Below are 20,900 nucleotides of genomic sequence, written 5' to 3'. Positions count from 1 at the left end.
TTTTTTTTCCAAAAGCTGAAAACCAGCCACTGTGGAGGCATAATGAGAACCCCCCCTGAGGCAGTATGAGCACCATTAATCAGGGCAAGATGTGCGTTTTCTGCCGGGGAATCTAGCAGCGAATTCATTTCGATGAATGATCTGATCTATGGTGAGTCGTAGATTCATCAAACAAAGCAATAAAAAAATAATCTAGGTCTGTTTGTAGAATACAAACAATTCACGCACGCTCAAACATTAAGTGCTTTGTTCGGCGGATGATGCTACTAGCCGTATAATGTAACAATAAAAAAATCGATCATGAATTGTGAATGGAAAAAAATCACCTCGAACAGAAATCTAACTCTAGTCTTTTGATTACCTCTCCGACACCTTACCAATAGGCTAAATTGTCGGATGAAAACTAGTCAAGGTGTGGCGCTATAAATCAATTTTAATTCGCTGCTAGATTCTACGGCAGAAAATGCTCATTATGCCTCGATAATATGGTGCTCTATATGCCCCTAGTCAACAAATTTAAGTAAAAACGTGTTTCAAAATTGATAAAAGTGAAAAATCAAATATTTTATGATGGTAAAAATTGAGAAACAATGTGTACATCATGTTGCAGTGCGTACATTATAGATCAAGGTTATTTTAAGATCATAAGAGCTCAAAAATGATAATATTTTCGTAACTTGAGAACCAAGCTAGTTTTTTTAAAATATCTCTGTAAAGATGATAAGGAGATTCCTTTTTTTGTGAAAAATTAATAGTATAGGAAGTACGAAACAAATCCTCATGAAAATTTATTTAAGAAAATACGCACGTTCGTAGAAAAGCGTAGTTCTCATTATGCCTCGGGTGCTCGTTATGCCCTCATCTCCCCTATTTTCTTTTAAACAATCTTCCTGGTGTACACTTCTCGTCATCTGCTATCAATAGAGTGAAGTTTATCTGAAATTTAAAAAAATATACAATCTCAAATTTTAAACAAAAATTCAAACCGAATATTTTGTTATTCATAGACGTCCGAATTTTCAACCTCAGAATACAGATACAGAATTCCGATTTAAAATTTAAAATCAGAACACAATTTTAGATTTCTGACTGACATTTAAGACGTGAATTTCAGCGTTCAAATTTAAAAACGAAATTGTAAATTCAGTTTAGTAGTAAAAAGTCCGTCATTGATTTTTAAATTGAGATTTCAGATTTTAGATACTGCTTTAGAATCTAGATTTCATTTTTTCACCAAAGGGGTATAAGTGCATGGAAGCTTATTTCGAGAAAACAGGCTTTTAAGTTGTTGTGTTTGGCAATTTTCCATATATTTTTCGAAAATTTTTATTTTGCTTTGGAACATAAAAGTATGTAAATAAAATTCTCAAAATATGAAAAAATCACCAAATATAGTTTGAAAAATCGTTTGCCATCATTAACTAAAAATCGACCATTTTGTCACTTATACCCTTTTGGCTCTGAGGGTCTCATTTGAAATTCAGAATTCAGATTTATATTTAAGATACAAATTTTGGATTAAGATTATCTCTTAACAGACTCATATTTTGGATTCAGATTCAGATTTGGATTCAGATTTCAGATTCAGACTACAGATTCAGATTTCAGATTCATGTTCCAGATTCAGATATCAAATTCAGAGTCAGATTTTAGATCTAGATTCAGATTTCTGATTTCAAATTGATAATCGGAATTTTTATTCCAAATTCAAATTTCAGTTTTCAGATTTCAGATTTCAGATTCAGATTTCAGATTCAGATTTCAGATTCAGATTTCAGATTCAGATTTCAGATTCAGATTTCAGATTCAGATTTCAGATTCAGATTTCAGATTCAGATTTCAGATTCAGATTTCAGATTCAGATTTCAGATTCAGATTTCAGATTCAGATTTCAGATTCAGATTTCAGATTCAGATTTCAGATTCAGATTTCAGATTCAGATTTCAGATTCAGATTTCAGATTCAGATTTCAGATTCAGATTTCAGATTCAGATTTCAGATTCAGATTTCAGATTCAGATTTCAGATTCAGATTTCAGATTCAGATTTCAGATTCAGATTTCAGATTCAGATTTCAGATTCAGATTTCAGATTCAGATTTCAGATTCAGATTTCAGATTCAGATTTCAGATTCAGATTTCAGATTCAGATTTCAGATTCAGATTTCAGATTCAGATTTCAGATTCAGATTTCAGATTCAGATTTCAGATTCAGATTTCAGATTCAGATTTCAGATTCAGATTTCAGATTCAGATTTCAGATTCAGATTTCAGATTCAGATTTCAGATTCAGATTTCAGATTCAGATTTCAGATTCAGATTTCAGATTCAGATTTCAGATTCAGATTTCAGATTCAGATTTCAGATTCAGATTTCAGATTCAGATTTCAGATTCAGATTTCAGATTTCAGATTCAGATTTCAGATTTCAGATTCAGATTCAGATTTCAGATTCAGATTTCAGATTCAGATTTCAGATTCAGATTTCAGATTCAGATTTCAGATTCAGATTTCAGATTCAGATTTCAGATTCAGATTTCAGATTCAGATTCAGATTTCAGATTCAGATTTCAGATTTCAGATTCAGATTTCAGATTCAGATTTCAGATTCAGATTTCAGATTCTTGTAAATTTTATTTTCGGCATATCGGTGAAAATGTATATTCTTGGAGAAGTAATATCAGAATTGAAAATTAATATGATGGATAGAAAAGTTAGGAGAAAATTTCACAGGTGTTGAAAAGAGCGAAAGAGCATTTTTGTGAGGAAAGCTTATTAACGTACATCATACTTTACCCCGCAACATTTCATTATTTTGTAGAAGTAGGACGCAAAAATGCTCTTTGGCTCTTTTAAACATCTGTTTAAAAAAATTACCTAACTTTTCTATCCATCTTATCAATTTTCAATTCTGATATTCTTTCATCCAGAATATACATTTTCACCGATATGCCGAAAAAAAAAATTTATAAAATCAATATAAACGGCAGTTAACTCACCTTAAAAATAGATTTCAGATTCAGATTTAAGATTTCAGATTGAGAGCAGATTTGGGTTTTTGATTTAAGATTTCAATTCTCCATAAAGAATCAAAATAGAATGGAATAGATTCAAAACTCAGATGACAATTCCGGTTAAAGATTCAGATATAGATTAAGCTTCAGATTTATATTTAGATTCAGATTTCAATTTTAGATTAAGATTCGAGATCAAGGTTTTAGAATCAGACAATCAGAATCAGATTCAGAGGTCAAATTCAAATTTCAGATATGAGGGTGAAAACTAATTGTTAATGAATTTCAGATATAGATGTCGAATGTTAGGCTTCAGATTCAGAAATGAGAGAAAGATGGAAATTTCTAATTGGGATTTTATATTCTTATTCAGGGTTCCGATTCAGATAGTAGATTATAGATTTTTGATTCAGTTAACAAACTTCAGATTCAGACTTAAAATTGTATTTTCAGATTCAGAACTTAGATTCGAATTTCAGATTCTGATTTTGGATTAAAATTTCAACAAGAAGTTTTGTTCACATTTCGAATTTGGCTTCAAAATTGAGATTCAAACTATTAAGGTTTTTTTATTTTCTAAATTCTGATCAAATAAATCAACTGATTATTCATCGAAAAGGATGTCCAGCCAAGAATTATTGCGTCTGCCAGAAAACTAGGAGTGAATGTAATTCATCAAATGGAAAAGTTGTCTGAGCTTTTGATTCCCGTTTTCAATCAACAAACGCACATTTTCCGAATCATTTTTCAATTTCAGTTCCAGCTTAAGTAGATTTTTCTTCAGATGCAAATCATAAGAGCGGTTTTGCTAATGCTAAGATGTTCGAGATGTAGAGCTCGTCCGTTGAAAATTTATTGCCTTTTTTCGTTTAAAGAACAGTGCGTTTTGCCATTTGTTTGAGTTTGTTTCATCGTTTTTTTCCACTTGCAATTTATAGAGTTACCAGATTTGTCTAACTGCAAAATAATAACCTTTTATGGCAGTTTTTTTTATATATTTCATGTGCTTTTGATATTCATAGGTGTTAATTTTTTCCGTCCTTTTTTTTAAATCAATATTTCTGAAAATTTATAGAGGAGACTCTCATCTACCGGACTCACTATTTACCGAAAAAAAATCCATAAGGGGTTTTAAAACAACTTTTTTTTAATTGAAGAAATAGTTTGTTTTATTGAAACTCTAATGGAGAGATTTGAAAAAAAAAAGTTTAAAAATACATTTTTACAACAAAAACCATTAAAGTATCTGACAGTACAGTGAAACAAAAAAAAATCGAACGGATCAGCACGAATGTTGCGAAAAACGAAAGGGGTCTGTATTACTTTTGTGGTTTACTTCAATCAATGAGAATTCTCGAAAGTTGGCAACGTTTTCAAAAACACACTCACCGGGAAACTACGATTTCAGTAATTTATTTTACCGACCATGTTTTTTAACGAACTTTCACAGTTTGTTCGGTAAAAATTACCGATAGTACGGTGAAAGTATTCATTCAGTTATTCGGTTAAAATAACCGAACTGTCAGTAAAAATTATCGAATAATTAGTCAAATTACCGAACCTTTTAAACATTTTTCGGTAAATATTGCGGTAAAACTTCTTTGACGCACATACGATTGCTATTTTTTATAAATACAGTCTCTCGGATCTTATTAACGTATACGCATGCTGAAAATTCGGTAAAAAACTATAAACTAAGGATTCGACAATTTCCGTTTACTGTTTATATTTCACAGAAAAAAAAACCAACGAAAGATTCAAGTACAAGAAACGGTAGTTCTGGGTGGCATCCCCCTGGAAACCCTGTTCGCGCGATACGATTATGTCCTGTCTGTTTTGTTGCTTGCTTTCTGGCGCTAAATGCATGTTTGAATCTATTTACAATGGCGCTTATATCTAAATCTTGCTTTCTGGAGCCAGCACAGCATTATCTCGTGGGGGCCGTATATTCCCCCCACGCTTTACAGCTTTGTCGGTCTCGTTCGCCTCAGGAGCAGCGTCAGCGTGAAAAATTTCCTCGTCAGGCTTCGCTTGCTGGCCAGGGACCCATTGGTGCTTCGAAGATGAATCTGGTTGGCACTTTCGTCCAGCGTCTTCAGATCCCGCTCCAGTGCCATCAGAGAGATTTCCTCGGCCAGATTGGACGGCGATCGGGATTGGCCGTTGTCCGGTTGTCCGGAGTAGGAATCGTGATGCGAATGTGAATCGTGATACGAACAGGAGTGCGACTGCGAGTGTGATTGCGAGCGCGAGTACGAATGCGATCGGGAGTGGGATCGCGAATGAGAGCGCGAGTATTGCTGTCTATTGTTGTTGTTGTTGCCGCTGCTGCTGGTGGTGCTGTTGTTGTTGATGATGTTGACGTTCGATGCAATGGCGTCGGCAGATAGTGGAGCGATATGGGCCGCTGCAGCCGTAGCGCTGGCCGTTGACGAGAGATAGTTGTTTCGCTGCAGCTGTTGCCGTTGCTGAGACGAATGGTGGTGGTGCTGCTGTTGCAAATATTGTGGTTTCTGCTGCTGCGAGTGATGGAGGGGTGTTGCGCCATTCTGATTGTTGCAGGTAGAAGAGCGTTGAAAATACACCGATCCTTCCCTGTGAGGAGAACAAATTAGAAAGTGGTCGGAATAAGTATTTTTGGCACGAAAATTGATTATTTGTTTAATAACATAAAAAGCAATGCGACATGGCGAAGGTTATCATATTTTGATTACACCTAGGGGAGATAAGGGCATAATGGTCACCTTAAGAAGGACGCTTAATTAACCATAGAAAACAGCTATAATATGTGAGCTACATAATTGTTTCGTATTCAGACACTATAAAAGTCTACTTCTTAACTAGCTGTAACATGAAAAAATAGACTAAAACGTTTGAAAATTTCTTTTAAAATTGTTTGCAGAAAGCTGAAAATCAGAAACTGTAGTGGTATAATGAGAATCCCCCCTGGGGCAGTATAAGCACCATTAATCAGGACACGATGAGCGTTTTCTGCCGTAGAATCTAGCAGCGAATTCAACTCGATGACGTCAACTAACAATTGTTTGTATTCTAAAAACGTCAACAAAACGTCAACGTACAATTGTTTGTATTCCACAAACAGATATACATTATTTTGTTATTGCTTTGTTAAATGGATCTACGACCGTTTGGTGCAAAAAAAAATCACCTCGACCAGGAATCAAACTCGAGTCTTCTGACTACCTCTCCGACACCTTACCATTAGGCTAAATCGTCAGATGTAAACTATTCAAGCTGTAGCTCTATAATTCAGTTGACTTCATCGAGTTGAATTCGCAGCTAGATTTTTCGGCAGAAAATGCTCAACGTGCCCCGATTAGTGATGAACTGGTGGCCCTCAGGCCAACGAGTTAAAGTAGAACGAGTTTTAAAATTAATTACAGTGGAAATTCGAAAGATTCCTTTTAATTCAACCACGGTATGGCATAACAACTAGGTACGTTAGCTGTTAGGCTTAAGGGGGGGGTAGGGTCTAACGGGTATAAAAAAAAACACCATTTTCACGATTTTTTTCTAGAGCTATCGTTCAAACAAATGTATTCAAATTTTTTGCATTATACAAAGCATTGTTAAAAGAACATTTAGTAATTTTTTCGTAGAAAAATATTGAAAAAGGAGCCGGTGACGGAACACTTTCGAGGATGCCTTTTAAAAAACAGGATTTGCGGTGGACACTGTATCTCAGCACAGAATCATCTGAAGTCAAAAACTCAGAGCAAAATATTTTTAATAGATGTTTTTCTGGACCCCAACGTTTTTATTTTACAAAAAAAAATTTATGAAATTTTTGTGGCTGTTTGAAGTAAAAACTACGATTTTTCACGAAAAAATCCGCCATTTTTCACCTGTAAAATCTCCCCAAAATAAAAAAAAACAAAAAAGAAAAACGTTGGGGTCTGGTATTTTATATGTTCCAATTTTGAATAGAATCGGATAAGTAGGTTTCAAATGACGATGTACACGGTCTTTAAAAATGTGCATTCGAGAAAAACGCGTTTGAAGTTTCTGCTCTTGCTTTCTTGCAGTATAAGATAGGAGGAGATAAAGGCCTATAATTTCTACAGTTTTGCTTCAATTGACTTGAAAATTTGACACAACATTCTTGAAATGTTTTTCAATAAGAAAATAAAAAAATCGATTTTTTGAAAGTGTTAGACCCTACCCCCCCTTAAATACCACCGAAGTTTTTCTTTCAGTTTTTTGTTAATTTTTTTTTTGGGTAATTGTCGGTTTTGAATTTTTTTTTTCAATATTTGGAGTTGTTTTTTTATTTTTGTCGTTTTTTTTATATTTAAAGTAATTTTTTTTAAGTCATTTTTGTTATTTTTTAACATGTTTTACCATTTTTGTTATAACTTATCATGTTTTGTATTTTTTTTAAATTTTTGTCATTTTCGATAATTTTGTTATTTTTTGTTATTTTCCGTCATTATTTGTAATTTTTTTTGTCGTTTTTTGTCTTTTTTTTTGTCATTTTTTGTCATTTTTTGTCATATTTGGTAATTTTTGGTAATTTTTTGTCATTGTTCGTCATTTTTTGATGTCATTTTATGTCTTTTTTTGTCATATTTTGTTATGGTTTGTAATTGTTTGTCATTTTGTGTCAATTTTGTCAATTTTTGTAATTTTTAGTCTTTTTTTGTAATTTTTGGTTATTTGTTGTCATTTTTTGTATTTTTTTTTTTGTAGTTTTTGTCTTTTTTTTGTAATTTTTTGTCATTTTATGTAATTTTTTGTCACTTTTTGTAATTTTCTGTCATTTTTTGTCTATTGTTTTCATTTTTTGTCACTTTTTTGTATTTTTTTAAGTATTTTTTTTGTAATTTTATGTAATTTTTTGTCATTTTTTCCATTGTTTATCATTTTTTTCATTTTTTGTCATTGTTTGTCTTTTTTTTTAATGTTTTGTCATTTTTGTCATTGTCTTTCACTTTTTGTCAACTTTTGTCATTTTCTTTTCATTTTTTGTATTTTTTTGTCATTTTTCGTAATTTTTTTTTGTCATTACCGAGGTTGAATTAAAAAGAATCTTTCGATTGCTTTGTAGGCTCACAACACAACAGAGTGAACATTCAAAAATTAAATGATGGTGAAAATTGAGGAACAATGTGTATACATCAGTTTGCAGTGCAGTGCGTACATTATAGATCGAGATGATTTAACGATCATAAGATCTTATTTTACGGTGTTCAAAAATTATAATATTTCCGTCACTTGAGAAACTAGTGTGCATTTTTCAATATTTCTGTAAAGATGATAAGGAGATTTCTTTTTTGCTGAAATATTAATATTATAGGAACCACAAAAATGTTTCTCTTATAAATTTATTTGAGAAAATACATATTTCCTAACAAAAGAGGGGTTCCCAGTTCGGCCCGGGTGCTTGTTATGCCCTTATCTCACCTACTACATAGCTTAACCCCTGTGTGAGTTGCAACACACGCATTTAGGAAAAACTGAAATCAAATAGTAAAAAACAGTTTCGTTTAATTGGAACTTAATTTAAGAAGCCATTGTTCAGGACCTAAAATTTATTCAAAACCTTTGTTTGCAACTTTTACTAAAATATTTCTCGATTCCTCTGATCAAATTTCCACGGTGAAAACTAGGGGAATCGAAATAAAACCAGTTCAAGAAGGTTTTAAAGAACAGGTCTGGCTGGAATTTCATCTTTCAACCATTCCCCATCGATTCCACCATGTTACATATATTAGTTCAGGGTGTCGACTACCTGAAAAAACCTGGAAAATCAGGGAAAATCAGGGAATTCAATTTGTATCAGGGAAAATCAGGGAACATCAGGGAATTTTATTACCAGACACCCTGTAGTTGTTTCGCGTTTTTACTTATAGTTATCAGATTGTACTGATCTCGGATTCTGATCCAGAACACTGTTCCTGGGTCCTGATCCCCTATTTGATCCCGGCAGCTGTATCGAGATAATAATTCAATCAAGTATAGAATCCAGAATCAGAACTAGATGATTCAAGAGAAGGATGGTAAAGGGTGATACGGTCAAAATTTGGTCAAGGGAAAACGCGTGTAAATCGGTGAAATCGTTTATTTAAAAAATCAAATTACATTTTTTTTCAAGTTTAATTAGTATAAAATTCAGGAAAAATATTCAGTTAGGCTTCCGCTTTTCCAAATCCGAATTGCCGGGCCTTACGCTTAACCCCTGCCATCAGATTTTGTACAGCCACCTTGTCCACCTTCTTCGCCGCAGAAAGCCAGTTTGCCTTGAATTGTTGCTCGTCCTTAGCAGTTTTTTTGGTCTTCTTTAGGTTCCGCTTGACAATAGCCCAGTATTTCTCAATAGGGCGGAGCTCTGGCGTGTTGGGAGGATTCTTGCCCTTGGGAACCATCTACACGTTGTTGGCGGCGTACCACTCTATGGCCTTTTTACCGTAATGGCAAGATGCCAAATCCGGCCAAAACAGTACGGAACAACCGTGTTTATTCAAGAAAGGCAGCAGACGTTTATTCAAACACTCTTTCACGTAAATTTCTTGGTTGACAGTCCCGGAAGCTATGAAAATGCAGGTACAGATGATACCTTTCCCCTTCCTTTTGCCGTATAAAACTACTGTCCCGGAAGCTGCTTGTAGTCGGCTTTGACGTAGGTTTCGTCGTCCATTACCACGCAGTCAAACTTCGTCAGCATCGTCGTGTACAGCCTCCGGGATCGCGCTTTGGCCTTCGTATTTTGTTTATCATCGCGATTTGGAGTCACTACCTTCTTGTAAGTCGATAGTCCGGCTCGTTTTTTGGCTCGATGCACGGTTGTAGACGATACGTCCAGCTTATTTGTGGCATCTCGGAGAGAGAGCTTAGGGTTTCGCTTGAAACTACCGGCAACTCTCTTTGTCGTCTCAGCGGCTTCCGGTTTTCGATTTCCCCCGATCCAGATTTCCTGGCTGTCGACAAAGGTTCCCCAAACACTTTAATTACATTTGTGACGGTTGATTTGGCAACTTTTGGCGATTTTGCCAGCTTTGCGTGCGAGTAGCTCGGATTTTCGCGATGCGCTAGCAAAATTTTGATACACTGCTTCAGGCCCGTGCGAAGGACCCGTCCATGGGGGGGGGGTTTTCGAATTTCAAATTTTGCTAAAAATAATAGCAATACCAAAAATAAACAATAAAAAATTAAAGAAATTTCTAACACCGTTTTTCACTCATAATTACCACACAAACTAAAAATAAATTTGACTGATAAAAAAAACAAATTTTCAATCATACCAGAATGAAAGTTTCAAATTTTCAGTAAGTCTTTGAAATTTTTTTTTAAATTATGCTCTTTATTCTGAACTATAAATTTGTTTCAAAAGATTTCTAAGCTAATTTAAAATAAACGTTTCCAAAACACAGGGCTTAATAGACAAATATGACAAACAAAATATGAAAATGAAAAAGATAAGTTTTTTTTTTTAAAACATTTCAGGAAGTTTTTTTTTAATAAACACGTTTCACCATAAGAATTTACATAATTTAATTGATGACTTAAGGCAACAGCATTTTGGTGTTTTTTTAATGATTGATTTGGTAGATTTTAGCGTTATGAACTCGAATTTTTTATCAAATTTGGTCAAACACTTGAAGTTTTGGTGTTAAGGAGTTTTAAAATGTATCAGTTTTATGTAAAATCAAACATAGAAAACTGATTAACTAACAAACCTACATCCAATTAAGGGATATTATTATGATGAAAATGATGCATGATCTAAAAAAATGTAAAATTCAACAATTTAAAAAAGAGGAAAGATATCATTACAAGTACTTTTGACATAACTGTAGAAAGTGTAAAAAAAACTTTATTTTATTTAACACAATTGTTGAAACATGCAAAAAGATTACATGTTTTCTGAAAAATATCTTAAATTCAGTTTAGTTTACTTCTTAAAAATTGATAAATGAAAAAAAGTAAAAAAAAAATTAAACTTCTATAACTTTTTTGCAGAACTCAAAAATACTTGAACTCTTGAGGAAAGTTGATGATTCATTAAAAACTTTTATTTTGATTGATAGGTTTTTGATATGAGTTTTTGTATAAACAATGCCGAAATTTCTCAACTACTTTTTAATTATTTAAAAGTCACTTTAATAACAAGCTGATAGAAATATTTCATTTTCAGATTCAAGGTACCCAAATTATTTGAAATGGCCTTTTTAATTTATTACACCTCCGAAAAATGCAAATTTTGTGGCTTTGTGTAAATTATGTGTTGTGTTGAGCATTTAGAAAACCAAAAAACACTAGATAAAATTTAGACGAAATTGGTTTCTTGAAGAATTTTTCATATCATACATTTGTAATTAAAATAACGATTGAAAAAATGGTTCGTTTCAAACGCTGTTCTTATTCAGTTACACTTCTTAATAAAAACCAATTCTGAAGACGAGGTAGGGTTATTGTATGTTAAGTTTTGAGTTCCTATATAAAAGATTAATTTAATTGCAATTTAGAACCAAAGTTAGCTTCAATTCGTAAACGTCGAATAGTACCGTAGATCGAAATGTCTCAAGCCAGGGGTGGTTGAAGACTAAATTCCGCCGGAGGCGAGAAAAATTCCTGACTTGCTTGTTACCACTCATTTTCAAATACATGTTAACATCAAGTAATTTTCCGTCACTTTGGTGAAAATTTTACTTGGAAAAAATCTTCATGGGGGGGGGGGGTTAAACCCCTAAAACCCCCCCCGTTTGCACGGCCTTGCACTGCTTTTCTTCCTTGGACGGCATTTCGACAACTGAAGAGTGAATTCCTAAATAAAATAGGAGCAACATTCTACACACACACACCTTCAAAATGAGGGGTGTTCAGGTTTTTTAAATGCAAAATTGAAAGAAATACGTCAAGTTGATATTGGCCAAATTTTGACCGTATCACCCTTTATCACAGAAGTTTTAGAAGGGGTTTATGTTCAGTCCCTCTTCCCTGTACCAAAATAGTGCATAGTTACAGTACCGTTCATAATTGTATAGAAAATGGAAGCAAGCGCACTGTCACTTCGACTTTGAACTTCCATAACTTTTTACTCTGATGATAGTTTTTGATCAAATTATTTGCGTTAGATAGATCAACTATCACACTATTATATCACAAAATTTGAGCTTTCTGGAGTTTGTGTGGCCTGAGAAACAGTAATTTTACGAAAATCGCACTTTTTGGACTTTTCTCATTCAAACTGCAATATCTCTAAAACTACGCAACATTTTTTATTGAAATTTTGCACAGTGATTGTTGAAATATGAAGCTAGCATGTCTGAAGTTTCCGAAAAGTTCTTTCTATGACATCAAAAGTTACGCGAGGGGCAATATTTCAGGCATGAACCTTGAATTGCGATTTCTATAGAATTTTGGACGAATGTTTTCATAGGAAAATCATATTCTCTGTTTAACAACCAGTTAATCTATTTCAACCGAAAAATCACAACAATATCACGAGATTCTGATTTCAAAACACAAATGGACCATTTATTGCATTTTTTCTTTTCTTCATTGCTTTTGCCAGACATTTTTTGTCTGATTGGTGGATGAAATGATATTGTTCTCATAAATCGTCCAAAACTCTATAGAAATCGCATTTCAAGGTTCATGCCTGAAATATTGCACCTCGCGTAACTTTTGATCTCATCGAAAGAACTTTTCGGAAACTTCAGACATGCTAGCTTCATATTTCAACAATCACTGTGCAAAATTTCAATAAAAAATGTAGCGTAGTTCCAGAGATATTGCAGTTTGAATGAGAAAAGTCCAAAAAGTCCGATTTTCGTAAAATTACTGTTTCTCAGGCCACACAAACTCCAGAAAGCTCAAATTTTGTGATATAATAGTGTGATAGTTGATCTATCTAACGCAAAAAATTTGATCAAAAACTATCATCAGAGTAAAAAGTTATGGAAGTTCAAAGTCGAAGTGACAGTGCGCTTGCTTCCATTTTCTATACAATTATGAACGGTACTGTATATACAGATTACATTCTATTAGATTACATATTCTCATATTTTTCCCGAGTTCTAATAAAAACGTCGCCTTCGAAGCCAATAACTTAAAATCTCATAGATACAAGTTTGTTTATGAGGTCGTCCACGTTCAATGACCACAAAAATGGTGATACACGCAGAAAAAGAATGGGGGTTGGTTTCAACAAAACGTTTTGTTATTTTATTTTGTATTTTAAAAACAGATTGTTGGATAGCTTTCAAAAAAATTTGGAATATAGATAAACGAAAAATTTTGTTATTTTTACACGCTCATTTTTTATTGCCTCAAATTTCAATTTGGTTTATTTTAAAGGCAATGTTAGGTTCATTCGATAAACGTGTAACTCACAAACGATAAGTCGAAAAAAGAAAACAAAATGAAAAGTTTTCAGCATCATCAGAAACTCAACAGCTGCAGCGGGAAAACCTGTCGAGAAGGCCCGGCAGGGACACGAAAAAAAATATGGCAAGCAGAATTAAAGGTAGGTTCAAAAGTTTCTAAACAAAAGCCCGAAAAATGCTCAAAACCGGTAGAGAGAACATCATTTCTTAGACCATTTTTTTCGTCAACTTTTTATTTCTTTTCCAGATGCTTCGACCCAAAGCGCGCCGGCTGCCCTTTCAGCTCACTGCTGCTCAACTGGATGTAATCGAGCCGCTGGAGTCGGTCGAGCAATTGGCTTCCTGTTGACCTTCTTGTGCGTAGGTGTTGCCGTCGGGGAACGCTTCGGCTTGTTCAGGATATAGCTACCTTCGTCCTCTGCGCATTTGGTACACGGTGAACATCACCACCAGGAAAGCGGAGAATAGACCGACCACGGCTTCCCGATGACAGCCGCTAGGATGCTCGCGGTTCAGTCCTCGGTGTTGGGGTACATAATTAAGACGCAGCTGCCTTCGAACGGGTGCCGATTCAGATCCATGCCGCTCCTGAATCATTGAGTGAAATTTAGTTTAAGTTTAAGTTTATTATTCGACTTTTAGTGACTTTGTATAATTGTGAAAAATTTCAATAAAAATCCTTTTAGGCTGCGATAAATCTTTTTAAAATTCTAATAATCCGAAATGCAAGTACCGTATTAACAGACATACCTTTGTTTCATTTTAAATTGAAAAAATAAATTGATTTCAAATATCAATATTTCTTTATTTTTTAACCAAATGTTTGTTATAATCTTCACGCATAATTTTTATTATTTTGAAATCAATTATGGATCACTTTTAAAAAAGGGTGTATTTTATTTTCAATGAAACGATAAATTTAAAGCAAATCGATATTTCTTGTCAGTGCTACCAAAAATATATTTGTGCTTTTTCCCAACCAAAATTTTTATTATTTTCGGTCGAAATCTTATTGTTTCTAAAATAAATTTTTCTGCGTGTAGAACCTCACCTTGGAGACATTCCTTTGTTGGAATTACTTTGATTGCTTGCGTTAATGGTTGCTCCCAAGCTTGCATAAATGGTTCTATTTATCAGCATGGCACTAAGCCAATCAACAATACACACGGTCAAATGTGAATATTAAACGTTCCGATTTATTAGTAGCATGATATTTGATTGCATGCATATGTAGATTTTTCGACATCGTATTCGTTTATCGAGACTTACTGAGTATAAACTTATTCAAAATCCATAAAAGAATAATGATTGAGTGATAAAAGGCGGGAATTAATTGATGTCACGTTTTGCTCTATACACTCTTTATAGAAAATAACAATTTTGTGTAATGTTGTTCTCCTTGTTTTGGGCTTCGCTCGAGACAAGTTTGGTTTCGTTTATCTATAATGAAGGAAGTGGACCATAATTTTCCAAAAGTGCGTCTTTTAGCTGCTTGGGACGTCCAAAACACGATACCGGTAAAACTGTTTTTCGCGACCTCCATCGTTGAGAAATAAATACAAACTTGTCACGAACAAAGCCCAAAACAAGGAGAATAACATTACAAAAACCGCTTATTTCTAGAGCAAACGTGACATCATGACTATTTATGACTCATTAGTTATTCCATTATTAATAAGTCTATATAAAATCTGTCCTGATCAATTAAAATACGATGTCAAAAACATCGCAACCAAACAATACACTATTTCTTGAATCGGATCATTTATGTTCTCATTTGGTCGGGTGAACGATACCCTACAAAAATCTTAAGTGGCAAAGGTCCTTTCATATAAACAAAGTAAATAAAAAAGGTCCCAAGTAACTTGCCTAGCGAACTTCAGAGATGGTATGAGAAAGTATTCAATTTACAAGTTTTTTTGTTTTCTACAAATTGTTCATCGTCTATCCAAGATAAATGCGTTAAGTATTGAACGTCATGGAGTTAATGGTCGATCCTTTTTAAATACCTGTTAAAAAAATTCCAGATCCGAGTTTCCTTTTTTTAAACGAATGTGAACTGATCTTGATTTCGGATCCAGTGAACACTTAACGAATATAGCACATGAAAACAAGCAAGCATTTGAAGGCAACTTCTCTTAAAAAAACCTATGCGCGTAAAAGCAGAATCTTCACAAATATGTGGGATTTATTTTGAACAATACATCATATTCAAACAAGGCAGAACATTCACACGAAGCTCAGTGTAATAATGTGGTTATTTCTAAATAGCTATAAGGGGAACTCAATTAATCTATTTAAATGTTTGATGATTCATCAGCCTCAGTTTGTACAACGTTAGCAACTCCAAGAAAATTTGCCAAAAAAAAAAAACCCGAAAACATTTGAAGCAGAGCCCGCACTTCGCACCAGGTCCCGTGAATATTTTAACAGCCCTTGGAAAGGGCATTTTTCCATGCAAACACGAACCCATCCATCCATCCATTGAGAAGCACACACATTTTCGGCCAACATTTCGCACGTCACACTCAATTTACCTTACATGTTGATTGTACTGATTATTCCGCCTCCGGATCGGAATCAGATGAAAGGCGCCGTAGATGAGCGGGTTTATCAGACTGTTGGAGCTGCCGAAGAAGAAGATGCCCGCCTGGAGATCTTCGCCCATCTGCAAACAGAGAGAAGGAAAAATAAGAGTTAGGTAGGATTTTTGCGGGCTCTGGATTTTTTTATATTTAAGCTATACACACCACCAAAAAATTCTGTAAAATTACATCATATATGATGTAAATAAAAAGAAGCATCATATATGACGGAATTTCCAGTGTGAGTTGAGTATTACACGTCTATGAAAATAAACTAACGTGTAATATTCAACCCGCATGGAAAATTTCGTCAAATTGATGCTTCAATTTTTTTACATCATATTTGATGTAAATTTACAAATTTTCATTTGAAATATTTTTTTTTTAATTGTGTGGATACGCATTAATGATTTGTCAAAAACACTATTTTCGTTCATGACTTTTTATTGCACTAATTCGTTTGTATAAAACATTTTCTTCTACACACTACCAAAAAAATCTGGAAAATTACATCACATATGATGTAAATAAAAAGAAGCATCATATATGCCGGAACTTTCAATGCCAGTTATATATTACACGCCTGTAATATTATGCAGCGTGTAATATGAAAGTGATGTAAATTTTAAAGCTACTGAATTCAGGAAAAATCCTATTGGAATTCGTTTTGTTTACTTTTTTATTGACCAGATTCAATGGAGTTTTTTCATCTTTTTATAAGAAACAATCTTTTAATAATAAATTTCATTTACTTTATTAATCTACAAACAAATTTTAATGATTCATTAATTTTAAAAGGCACTTTCACCACCTTTCAATTTCTTTCGAAGTACCGGATCTAAGCATGCAGAGTAGTGTTGGGCCGTTTCCAGAACCACTTCCGCTGCCGCTTCTTTTCGGAGATATCCGGAACCAACGATATCGATGGACTGAGAAGCTAACTGCTTTAACAAAATACTTAGGATCAAGACTTGACTAAACACTCTGTTTACATTTGTGTTCCTGTTTTTGAAAGTTTTTATTTTTACATGACATTATCGCGTTCAGTGTAATGTAATATTAAATAAACTCCATGGCTCCATTTGTAAAATTACAGCATATATGATGTAACGAAAAAAAAGCATCACATATGAAGAAATTTTCAGAGCGAGTTGAATATTACACGTCTATGAATTTCAACAGACGTGTAAAATTTGAAAGACATGTAAATATTTAAGACGTGTAATATTTAATTCGCACTGAAAATTCCGTCATATGTGATGCTTCTTTTTATTTACATCATATGTGATGGAAATTTACATAAAATAATCGCGTTCCGTGTCAGGTAATATTCATGTCATTAGAATTCAGTGCTATTATGGATTCAACTTTTTTCAATCCATAAATTTACATCAATAAATCGCTTTCGATGTCATGTAATATTAAAGGCTTTTCAATTTCAGTGTTGTTAAGGATTCAGATTTTTTTTCTGTGTATCTTATCTTTGTCGAGCGCCTTTAGTAATCCTCCCCAATCCTTTTTTGAAATGATAAAATTATCAAGATTGAAAATAGATCCTAATACAACAATCAAAAAGAGATCAGAAAATCGATAGCCTGTTGTATTACATTCAGCTAATGTTTTGTTGACTATCATCCGGACTGCATGAACACGGAATGATTCCTGTGGTTTGTAGCGAAGCCTACCGGATGCACTCGATGTGTTGCGTTTTTATGTTGGCATGAAGGGTGATCCAGATACTACTTACTTCGTGAAGCGGAGATCCTATAATTAAAAATGAAAGTATGAGTAACGCTGGACATTAGTATTTATTTTTTTGTTATTATTGAAAAATTGAAAAAAAAACCTACCATTTCTAAAGTTGGATTTCCCGAAGGTTCTTACGGCTCTGAAGCTTTCAATCAGCCATTCCCACTTGACAGCTGATTCCTTCAGCTTTCAATTTGTGTTCATCGTAAAAGCTTACAAATCCATGTTGGGAACGTCTGCTACTTCCAGAACTTCTGATATGTGCATACTATAAATAACGGAGAGAAACAAAAATAGATTGTTTTCAATATGATAAATTAGTAATTTACGAAATTTAAGTAACGAATTTTACCTACATTTTCATGTGAATGTTGACACATTACGGAAGTTATTGTGTCATATTCTCTTCCGGAAGTTCAAATCCAAGAATAGATTTGACGCTGACGGCTACATGTTCGATTGAACAGTCTATATGAAACTTAGCCATCAATCGTATCCTCGTAGCTGTTTTTACCTGGAAAATTGAATTTGCACTAATCACAAAAGTTTTCACTTGATAAAAATGTCTTACCTTTTCTGAATTCACCCGAAGGTTGTATCGATTCCAATCAGCCCCGGCGGCTATCTCCGTCAGCTTCCAGTTTTCCCAATGAAGGATTCTTTTCTCGATGATCACTGCAAGTATTGAAAGTTACATTAATTACTTAGTAATGTTTTGATACTGTTGGTAGATAATTATACAAATTACCTGAGAAAACCAATCATTGCACAGCTTGTTGAAAATAGTTTTGCGCGAGCTGCAGATGGGTTTGGACACAATTACAAATAAATCGTAATCACTGAAATAGCCATTTTCTTCCAAATTTAAAAACAATTTTTTCGATAGCATAGCAAAATTTATCACCAATTTTAAAAGTAAACAGTTCGTGAAATGGCCTGGCTGTCACAGTCCGCCACTGTGCCGCTGTACTTGAATTGTAAACCGCTCAAATAAATAGAACTAATCACACGGAAGTGCTCACCGTAATAAAAACGAGCAATTATGTTGAAAACTGTTTGGCTGTTCAGATTTTGTTTTATCAAGCAGTATTTAAACAAGTTTAATTTTAGTGCTGTTCAGGATACATCTATTTGAAATTTACATTACAATCTCTCGTTCAATTTAAAAAATTGTGTTCTGTACTCAATTTCAGTTCTGCCAAAGATTCAATTTTTTCTTGATTATGTAAATTCACATCACAAAATAGCGTTCCATGTCATGAAATTTTTGTGGATTGTTATTTCAGTGTTGTTGAGGATTCAGATTGTTTTTCTATGATGGAAAAAACTGGAAAATTACATCACATATGATGTAAATAAAAAGAAGCATCATAATTGACGGAATTTTACATTAGGAAATGTGTTCCGTCTCATGTAATATTAAGGCTTTTCAATTTCAGTGCTTTTAAGGATTCAGATTTTTTTTCTGTGTACAAGTTAACAATTTAAAGCAAATGTCTTTTTAAAATTATAATTCAGAAAGAAGAAAAAAAATCCTAATTGGTGTAAGTCTAATACTGACGTTCCGTTCTTTTCTTTATAGTAATTAACGGAAGAAATTTGTTTGGAAAAACCGTTTATTGTCGGTCAATTAATTAAACTTTGTTATAGAGTGCATGTGGATGCGTGCTTACCCTATGGTTAATAGTTCATGTTCTGCAATTAGTTGTTCTCGTTACTTTTTAATGTTGGTATCTTCGTTCAGACTAAGCTCCAACATGAGAAGAATAATAATAAAAATTGAGAATGAGAAAGAAAACTAGCAAAGAGGCAAAAAAGCAACCTCAAAGTTTGCGGTGCTAGATTGCGAAAAGTTGCGAGAAACATTATATACATTTTTCTTTTTTTCCCTCTCTCTTGGCCACTTTTCCCTAGGACGTATTTTCCTTCCTGTGAAGTCTAAATATTTGGTGTTTTGTGACGAAGCATCGCCCATGAATCATCGTCGCACACCTTCCAGGCGACGAGTTATTCAATCTATGTCAGGATGGTTTCCCATCAAGATAAGTGCTTGCCGGACTATGTTGAGAATGTTTTATCACATCCGTTGAAGTATCTAAAAAGTAGAACCTAGTGCTTTTTGTACTTAAAACGGAAAAATAGTGAAGTGTATCATGTTGTTTGGAAGAAAGAGATTTTTTAACTCTAAGACATTTTAATTTACTTTTTGTTGCGAAATGAATCCATCATCGCAACAAAAAAATCAGTATACCATATCTTATAAAAAAAAAGTTGAACGCATGCGAAAAGTTAACCGTTACTTAGTGGGATTCGAACCCACATCTTGCTCCTCTTTATGACCTCATGATATTTTCTCAAAGGGTTATAATTTATTGCCATTTTTGTTGTTCGTTCGATTCCAATAATTTCTTGTTATTTATTAGTTTATTATGTAGATTTAGCTTAGTATAGTTTTGTCTCTTGTTTAACCTTGCTCTGACTTGTTTTTATCTTGTTTTATCACGTTAAAACTTATTTTACCTTGTTCCCTGATTAGTCTTTTTTGATTGTATTGATTTATGTTAAATTTCTTTTTTGTCTTGTTAAACATTGTTTTTTTCAGGTTTTGTCTTGTTTGTGCTTGCTTTTTCTTGTTTTATTCTGGTTCATCTAGGATATTCATGTTTTATCTTGTTTATCTTTTTTTGTTCATGTATTCGTCTTGTTTTGTCCTATTTGATCATTTTTATCAAGTTTTTCTTGTTGTTTGACTTCTACTCGCTGAGCCACCGGTCATTTATTGCCATTCCTAAATTTTAATTAGGAAATAATGAAATAAAACTACATTCCTAAGATTACACTCAACTGGATAAGTGTTCCAAATCAGCCATGATGACATGCCCACAACCTTAACAGAAAAAGACCGACATTATTCTAAGTTCGAAACTTCAAGGCCGGTGTACCTTCGAAAATTCACCATGTTATTCATTTCTTGTCAGCTGGTAGAATTTTCGTTTCTCCGCAGAATCGCAATAATGTTTTCGATAATCCATAGAAAATCCGTAGAAAATACTTAAAATCCGTAGATTTCGATCATCGATTCATAGATCTACGGAGAAATACGTGTGATAGGAACTTTTCATTTTAAAGATGAACAGTAAAACTTTTTTGATTTGTCATTTTTTAAATTTCGCTATGAAATAAAATCGTCTGTTGAATTTTCAACG

At 33.6% G+C, this 20,900-nt stretch overlaps 1 protein-coding gene across 1 annotated transcript in view; it reads right to left on the bottom strand.

Moving 5' to 3' along the window:
- Nucleotides 1-2,648: 2,648 nt before the first annotated feature.
- The window catches only part of LOC129753411 (uncharacterized), a 50,907-nt gene continuing 32,655 nt past the window's right edge, over nucleotides 2,649-20,900 (bottom strand). The window contains exons 3-4 of the mRNA XM_055749233.1: nucleotides 15,898-16,028; nucleotides 2,649-5,606 (exon numbers count right to left, since the gene is read on the bottom strand). Of these exons, the coding sequence (XP_055605208.1) occupies nucleotides 4,973-5,606; nucleotides 15,898-16,028 (765 nt within the window). The 3' untranslated portion in view covers nucleotides 2,649-4,972. The remainder of the gene's footprint in view (nucleotides 5,607-15,897; nucleotides 16,029-20,900) is intronic.

Source organism: Uranotaenia lowii, chromosome 3 (assembly GCF_029784155.1).
Source record: "Uranotaenia lowii strain MFRU-FL chromosome 3, ASM2978415v1, whole genome shotgun sequence".
In the NCBI taxonomy this organism is placed as follows: Eukaryota; Metazoa; Arthropoda; class Insecta; order Diptera; family Culicidae; genus Uranotaenia; species Uranotaenia lowii.
Note: the sequence above shows the minus strand (reverse complement) of the source record. Positions and strands in the feature narration are given on the sequence as shown.